This window comes from Rhinopithecus roxellana, chromosome 17, assembly GCF_007565055.1.
Source record: "Rhinopithecus roxellana isolate Shanxi Qingling chromosome 17, ASM756505v1, whole genome shotgun sequence".
Classification (NCBI taxonomy): Eukaryota; Metazoa; Chordata; class Mammalia; order Primates; family Cercopithecidae; genus Rhinopithecus; species Rhinopithecus roxellana.
In genome coordinates, this window is record NC_044565.1 from 3888699 (window position 1) to 3897248 (window position 8550).

Consider the following 8550-nt stretch of genomic DNA (forward strand, 5'->3'; position numbering starts at 1 on the left):
GCACATATATAAAGTGGGTCTGAAAAAGCTTATTTAAAGCTCTAGACACATGGATGGGGCTTCACCACAGGGTGATCTGGCTGAGTTGATTAGTTAGAAAACCCTCAATATCAGTATCTTTAGGTCTTTACTCTTAAACTGGTCTTTACTCTTAAGTTCTCTGCAGAAGTATGTTCCAATCTCCTTCCTGGGAGCTAGAAACCAGACTGCCAGTGCTGTGGGAGAGAAGAGAGCAGGGAGTCTCAGCCCTCAACGTGGAAACTTTTGCTTATCTCCTTTTCTGAGAAAGTACCCTATCCCAATCTTGCATGATTTCCCTCAGAGACTTGGAGAATACATCCCCAGTTTTCTGTTAGGATGAAGGGAGTCAGACACAGTTACCAGGCAGGGTGCAGGGTGGATTTGGAAGTCTGACTGCTTTTTGAACAGATGTTAAAGAGTCCTCCTAATTTGGGCCCTACCACACATTCCTGAGCCGTTCTGCCAACTTGTTTCTCAGCCACACTGCCAGCTTGGGATTTGGCTCTCTCAAGTCAATCAAATTTTTTACCTCTCTTCCTTCTGCATTGAAGCTTCCAAAACCTTATCGCCATTTATTCTCTCCTATGTTATGTGGTTATTGCCTCTTTTTAATCCCTTTATTTATTATCCTTTCAGTCGCTTTTCAAGAGCGATTAGAAATAAAGGTATATTTAATCCACCATCTTTAACCAGAAAGCTATACAAATGTAAAATACACTTGATGAATGTTTTATGGAATTCACTCTTTGTAATATATTCAATGTGTTTATTCCCATTCATTTAGCTGAAATCATAATTCTCTTTTGGATTTTGAAAAAAATCTATGGAAAGCTTTGCTTTTATGCTTTATTGTCAGTTTATATCTATTTGATACAGAGTCACAGGTAAGGAAGACAAACCTCCAACTATACTGTTCTTGTGGGAAAGTACAACTTCTGCTTCATGGCATAGTTTACATACTTGAAAAATGAAGGTTATCTCAGATAATTTTATCAGAAAATTACTTTTCCATAAAAGTTTTTTGTTTTTTTTCCAAGTATGTTAACAAATAAAAGAAGAAAGAAAGGAAAAGCTGGAGAAAATTACCTAAAATGCCTACAAAGATTGTATCTTGGCCGGGCAGAGTGACTCATCCCTGTAATCTCAGCACTTTGGGAGGCCGAGGCAGGTGGATCACCTGAGGTCAGGAGTTCGAGACCAGCCTGGCCAACATGGCGAAACCCCACCTCTACTAAAAATAGAAAAATTAGCCAGATGGGGTGGTGCATGCCTATAATCCCAGCTATTCGGGAGGCTGAGGCAGGAGAATCACTTGAACCCTGGAAGTGGAGTTTCTAGTGAGCTGATACCGTACCACTGCCCTCCAGCTTGGGTGACAGAGACTCCCTCTCATAAAAAATTGTATTTGGGGCTGGGTACAGTGGCTCACGCCTATAAGTAATCCCAGCACTTTGGGAGGCTGAGGCAGGCGGATCACGAGGTCAGGAGATCAAGACCATCCTGGCTAACATGGTAAAACCCCGTTTCTACTAAAAATACAAAAAATTAGCCGGGTGTGGTGGTGGGCACCTGTAGTCCCAGCTACTCAGGAGACTGAGGCAGGAGAATGGCGCCCAGGAGGCAGAGCTTGCAGTGAACCGAAATCACGCCACTGCACTCCAGCCTGGGTGACAGAGCAAGACTCCGTCTCAAAAGAAAAAATTGTATTTGGTCGATGGAATTATGGGTGATTTCATTTGTTAAGCTTAACCTATTGTTCAATTTTTCTATAATATATATATATGACTTTTATGATAAAAGGAGAATCGCTTGAACCCGGGAGGCGGAGGTTGCAGTGAGCTGAGATCACACCACTGTACTCCAGCCTGGGACAGAGCGAGACTCGTCTCAAGAAAATAAATAAATATATATATTATGCATTTTCTGTATGGCTAGCTTTACATCATTGGGCGAGAATCTTTATGTGGGAATACATATTTGATGCGTTATACAAATCAATAGGAAAATAGAATTCGATGTAGACAAATTACATTATGGACAACTTTAAATACATCTGTTGATTAAGTCAAGTGTGCCAACACTTAATCATAATTTTCTGTGTTCCTTTATTTTTCTCATGAAGCTATAAAACTGTCAAGCTAGACAAAAGACTTATAGTTAGATGAGATTTTAAAAGGAAACATTTTTATTATAAAACATTTGTTTGAAGTTAAAGTTCCTGAGCAAATTTTTTCCATGAATGTTTTTAAGGTTTTGTATGTTTCCTTTCTTCCTTCCTTCCAGCCAATACAAGAGTTGCGGGAAGTTGTTCTTAATATTTTGCAAGACTCAAACAAAACCACAGAAGGTACTATTATTTTTGTATTTAAATTCATCTTCTCTAGCTGTACCAGTAAAAGTCATCCAGGACATATAGGAAAAAGAAGAAAAGAATTATCCCCTTGAAATGCTTCTCACTTCTTGGTTTCCATGACCTGGCCCTTTCAGCCATTGTCATCAACTGATTTATTTGTGTGATTACAAGTAAATACACTGCTCAACACTGAACAAAGGTTTCCACCAGAACAGCCTAGACTGCAGTGTCCTACTTGCCTGGAATCCTAGATGGGAGAAGACAAACAGCTCTTTACTGGAAGAGACTGAGGCAGAAAGGAGAAATGCCTTAAGTTACATGTTTAATCATAATAAACCCACCAACATACTCATCTAAATTTGTTATCCCTTTAAAAATAGCTATCTCAGGAATCTCGTCAATTGGTTGACCGTTACTGTCAGTGGTCATAACCTTTAGAAGACTTCTATGAGAAATATATTGTGCCAATCACAAGTGACATTATAATTGCTTATGATACTTGTGGTATGAATGGAAAGAAAAAACAAGCTATCCTTAGAAAATAAATTGGATTCTTGTTATCTTAGAAGGTGACAAATCTTTGTCCTTTAATAGTAGATTTAGGCTGTATACAGTAGCTCACGCCTATAATCCTAGCACTTTGGGAGACCAAGGCAGGTGGATCACCTAGGTCAGGAGTTCGAGACCAGCCTGACCAACATGGTGAAACCTTGTCTTTAAAAAATATATGTGTGTGTGTGTGTGTGTGTGTGTGTGTGTGTGTGTGTATGTATATGAAAATTAGCCGGTTGTGGTGGTGCATGCCTGTAATCCCAGCTACTCAGGAGGCTGAGGCAGGAGAATCGCTTGAACCCAGGAAGTAAGAGTTTGGAGTGAGCCAAGATCGCGCCACTGCACTCCAGCCTGGGCAACAAGAGCAAAACTCCATCTCAAAAAAAAAGAGTAGATTTAACTGGGGAACAATCCGGTCGTGTAGCTAAGTAACTCACTACATGTGGGAAGAAGGACATAAAATAGATATACTTAGTAGTAGATTCTTTGGGAATGAGACTACAATTCAGATATTTGGTTAAAACATGACTGTTCTTAAAAGGAATAAAAAGAGAAGACAGGAATCCATGCCTTTGTTGCACCCTCTTGGCCTCACTTAGGGTGTCAGCCTCTAGCCATGGTGTGCCTGGCACAGTCTGATTTCCTTCCTTTCATTTTCGTGATTGTGTTTGGGCTACCATGAAAACTTAATGCAAGACAGTTTTTACCCACTGTCCAAGGCAGTAACCATGTGGTCATCCTGGGATTGGGAGGTTGTGTGAGTTAACCTTAATGACTCAAGAAAATTGATCCAAGGTGTGGTGTAAGGGTAGAAGGCCAGTGATTAGTCCCTAAGAGAGTTCTCTTGAGAGTGAATAGGAGACTGGGGATGTGTTCAGAGTCTTGAAAGGGTGTCAGGAATCTACCTACAGCTGTTTGCAGGGCTGGCTAGGAGGGTAGCCTGATGTAGCAGGACATTGCTACAGGGCTTAACATGAAAAAACAAGTTATAGGTCACACCTCAAATCAATCACTATTCAGTATGTGGAGCCCATGAAGATCACTGGGAAATCATTGTATGTATGTGTTTTTCATTATTGATTTTTAGTTGAAATATTAATTTGCTAAATCTTACTTCCTTCATGATCTTACATACACAGGAATTACTTCTGATTCTTTAGTTACTGAAACTAATATAACATCAGTGGAAGAGCTGGCCAAGAAGATGGAATCTGTGAAGTCTTGTCTTTCTCCAAAAGAGAGGGAACAAGTCATGGCAACACCCCAAATAGCCAAGGCAGAACAGCATAATTATCCTGGTATCAAATTACAGATTGGTCCAATCCCTAGGTAAGCAGACTCTAAAGCAGGCTTTGTGTTCACAGACTTAATTCTAGTCCAAGTCTCAGTTTTTCCTTCATAGATCTAGAGTAACAGCACCTTATAGATACTTCTGCTTCATATGAGGTTCAAATGGCTTAATCCATCTTTGGCATTCAGGAAAGAACTGAGAATGAGGGGAGGTTGGAACCATTGGCAGGAAGGTCTGTGTCTTTTCTTTGCACACACCATCCCCCTTTCACCACCCTAATGAGACCTGACCTGCAGTGAGGAAAGTACTGCCAGAGTCAGGAGGGGTATTAGAACGCATTCACCCCTGCCCTCCTAAGGTCTCTCCTACCTTTTCACTCTCATTTGTCCTGCACTTGCAGATCCTATCTGCCTTTCCTGCAAGTCCTGACACAGTTGAGTAGGGTTGGGGCGATAAGATGGGGCACAAAGTCCCAAGCAGGAGCAAACTCTGTAGCTGTGGGAAGAAAGGGACAGTGAATACCCCTCTAAGAACAGGGAGAACAGTGGAGTATGTACTAGTCAGAGACTGCTCATAAAGTCAGAAGCGTTTTATTTTGTAACAAGTATAAATTTAAGGCAGAATCCATAGTAATGTAAGGAGTCATGTCAGGGCGTCAGTGTCATTTTCTAAAATGTGAGTGTAGCACCACTCTTCTCTGATCATGATCTGGAAAGAATTCCAGACAAGGGCACCAAGACAACAGTTCTGTGTTTTAGTTTCCTGGAAAGCACAGCTGAGCCTCTTCCAATCCTAAACTCTCGGAGACACACCATTTTCCCACTACAGGAAAAAGAGCTGGGCATGGTGGCTCACACCTGTAATCCTGTCACTTTGGTAGGCCAAGCAGGAGGATTGCTTGAGCCTAGGAGTTCAAGACTGCCCTGAGCAGCACAGGGAGACCCCAACTCTTTGAAAAATAAAAATTAGCCAGGCATGCTGGCACGTGTCTGTGCTCCCACTTGCTTGAAAGGCTGAGGTGGGCAGATCCCTTGATCCTAGGAGGTTGAGGCTGCAATGAGCTGTGATTGCACCACTGGACTCTAGCCTGGGCAACAGAGTGACCCTGTCTTTAAAAAAAAAAAAAAAAAAAAAAAGCTAGAAAGAATCTTGTAATTCATTAATTCAACCAAATTTGATATTAAGCCCCATTTCCTTAAAACCTGTCACCTGTTTTGAAAACTTATAGAATAAATAAACACCAACTGCCAAATATTCGCAAAATATTTTATTATTCAAATAAAAGCCACACTTCATACTTAATTCAATAAATCCTTATGCTTACACCATCCAAGAACAGATGGACGCCACCCAATACATTCTGGAAATCAGGGAAAAGCCTTTTTTTTTGAGACTGGGGTCTTGCCATGTTGCCCAGACCGAAATACAATGGTGTGATCATAGCTCACTGCAATCTTGACCTTCTGGGCTCAAGCAATCCTCCCACTTCACCCTCCTGAGTAGCTGGGATTACAGGCATGTGCCACCATGCCCAGCTAATTTTTATGTTTTTTGGTAGAGATAGTGTCTTACTAGGTTGCCCAGGCTGGTCTTGAACTCCTGGAAAAAGCCATCTTCAGATGAAAGCTGCTCTAGACATACCTCTTGCATCGCCCTATGTTAAAATGTCTTCCCTGTTTTTGTTATAGAATAAGAAACAAAAAATAATAAAGAGACTTGTTTTAAATGATAAGGTTTTTAATGCATCTCTTGCTGTCTCTCAGAATAAATGGGATGCCAGAAGTGCAAGACATGAAACTTATCACTCCTGTACGGCGTTCGTCGAGGATTGAGCGAGCAGTGTCCCGCTACCCGGAAATGCTGCAGGAACACGATTTGGTAGTGGCTTCTCTTGATGAACTGTTAGAAATGGAAGAAACAAAATGTTTTATATTCCGTAGAAATGAGGCTTTGCCTGTAACATTGGGGTTTCAAACCCCTGAATCATAATTTCTTGATTTTTTTTTTAAAAAGGTGTTTCAGAACCTCCATAAGACAAGAAGTATTCTTGTCCAAGTGACCTGGAAAAAAGTGTGTAATAGAGAGGCATCGTGGATGCAGATTATGGACTCTCAGGACTTAAGTAATTCACTGGGCTTAGTCTCAAATTTTATCTCCCCATGGGAAAATCTTTGCTTTATGTGTTTAAGACTGTAGTGTGCCAGTCTTACAGTATACATAAATTTCAAACTTTTGAATACCCTACAACTATGATAAAAATTTATACTTTATTGATCTACTTTAATCCCAACATAGTTTTTTATATCAGAAGGTTGGTCCCACAATATAATGGGACTTTTCTTTCTGCATCCACCTTAGCAGAGGGCAAGTCCTTTCATCGTGGAAGATCTGAACTTTGACGCTAGCTTGACAGGCTGAATGGACCTTGACAGATGGCCAAGTCAAAACCCCTCATTTTACAGATGAGCTTATGCTAGCTGTGCCTTTGCTCAGAGATCATAAATTTATGTGTGATCTTTGACTTCCATCACAGTATCCTTGTAAATGAGAGATAATTCTTGTTTTTCCTGTGCCAGGTCTCAGATGAAACACAATCCTGAATGGGTGTGGCCATCTAGCTTTTATATCCAAATCTAGTTTTGCATTTGTTACTCAAACACTTCAAGTAACAAAAGGGGGGCAGGGGAGAGGGGTGGGGAGTGGACACTGGCTTCTTCACTTCAGTTCTTTGCTCAGCTAGGGGATAGCTGGCCTGAGAAGGCAGTGCAAGCCCCAGAGACTGTTGTAGGTTGCTTTTTCTTCCTCCTGGGCAACTTATTTGTGGAAAGGTTTTACCTTAGTCATTATATAAATATAATGTGTAGAAAAACCTAGTCAACACATTTTAAATTTTAGCTTTCTTAATATTTAAGTATTACCTTAAAACAACATTAAATTTCTATTAGTTCCTGCTTGTTTATCTTATTTATTTTAGAAAACTGTGATAATGGCTTTGCATAGAGAATTAGGAGTTTGTCTAAGGATACACCAGTTGGCTATCCCAAGAAACCTCACAAGGAACATTCATTACCAAGGAGAATGGACTTTGATCAAAGGTCTATGAGCCTCATCGAGGAACTAGATTTTTTTAAGGGACACAGATCTATTTCTGAAAGTCAGATTTATAATAAACCTAAAAAAAACTAAGCTGTAAACCTGTAATACCAGCAGACTTTCAATAAGAGATAGACTTTTACAACTTAATTGTAGAAAAACAAATAATTAAAAATGGGCAACGGACCTGAACAGACATTTCTCCAAAGAAGACATAAAAAATGGCCAATAGGTATAGATACGAAAAGGAGTTCAGCATCATTAATTTTAAGAATAATGTAAATTAAAACCACTGTGACCTATCACCTCACTCTATAAGAATGACTTATTAACAAGACATGAGATAAATGTTGATGAGATTGTGGAGAAAAGAGAACCCTAGTACACTGTTGGTGGGCATGTAGATTGGTGCAGCCGTTATGGAAAACAGTATGGAGGCTCCTAAAGAAATCAAAAATAGAACTGTTACGTGACCCTCTTCCAGTAGGTATGTACCCAAACAAGATGAAATCACCGGCCGGGTGCGGTGACTCGTGCCTGTAATCCCAGCGCTTTAGGGTGGGTGAATCACCTGAGATCAGGAGATCGAGACCAACTTGACCAACATGGTGAAGCCCTGTCTCTACTAAAAATACAAAAATTAGCCGGGCATGGTGACGGGCACCTGTAATCTCAGCTACTCAGGAGGCTGAGGCAAGAGAATCACTTGAACTCAGGAGGTGGAGGTTGCAGTGAGCCAAAATCACATCACTACACTCCAGCCTGTGTTACAGGGCAAGACACCGTCTCAAAAACAAAAAGATTAAATCGTCACCTCAAAGATATCTACACTCCCATGTTTGTGGCAGTGTTATTCTCAATAGCCAAGATGTGGAAACAACCTAAATGCCCATCAATGGGCAAATAAATAAAAGAAAATATGGCATATGCATGCCATGGAATGGTATTCATCCTTGGAAAAGAGGGAGTTCTTGCTGTTTGCCACAACATAGATGGACCTGGAGAACATGCTAAGTGAAATAAGCCAGACACAAGGAGAAATACTGCATGATATCACATGTGGAATATTTAATTTTTTTAAAAAAAGGAGCTCAAGTACACAAACAGTGCTTACCATAGATTGGAGAAGAGGAAATGGGGAGATGTAGGCCAAGGATACAAAATAGCAGATAAGACGAACAAGCCTAGAGATAGGGCTAAAGTTAATACAATTGTATTAGGATTTTTGTTAAGTAAGTAG

The 8550-nt window shown here is 40.4% G+C and overlaps 1 protein-coding gene across 1 annotated transcript in view; it reads left to right on the forward strand.

The window, feature by feature from the left end:
• The window catches only part of CKAP2L (cytoskeleton associated protein 2 like), a 28342-nt gene extending 21177 nt beyond the window's left edge, over positions 1–7165 (forward strand). The window contains exons 7-9 of the mRNA XM_010376346.2: positions 2305–2368; positions 4066–4255; positions 5981–7165. Of these exons, the coding sequence (XP_010374648.2) occupies positions 2305–2368; positions 4066–4255; positions 5981–6206 (480 nt within the window). The 3' untranslated portion in view covers positions 6207–7165. The remainder of the gene's footprint in view (positions 1–2304; positions 2369–4065; positions 4256–5980) is intronic.
• The last annotated feature ends 1385 nt before the right edge of the window (positions 7166–8550 follow it).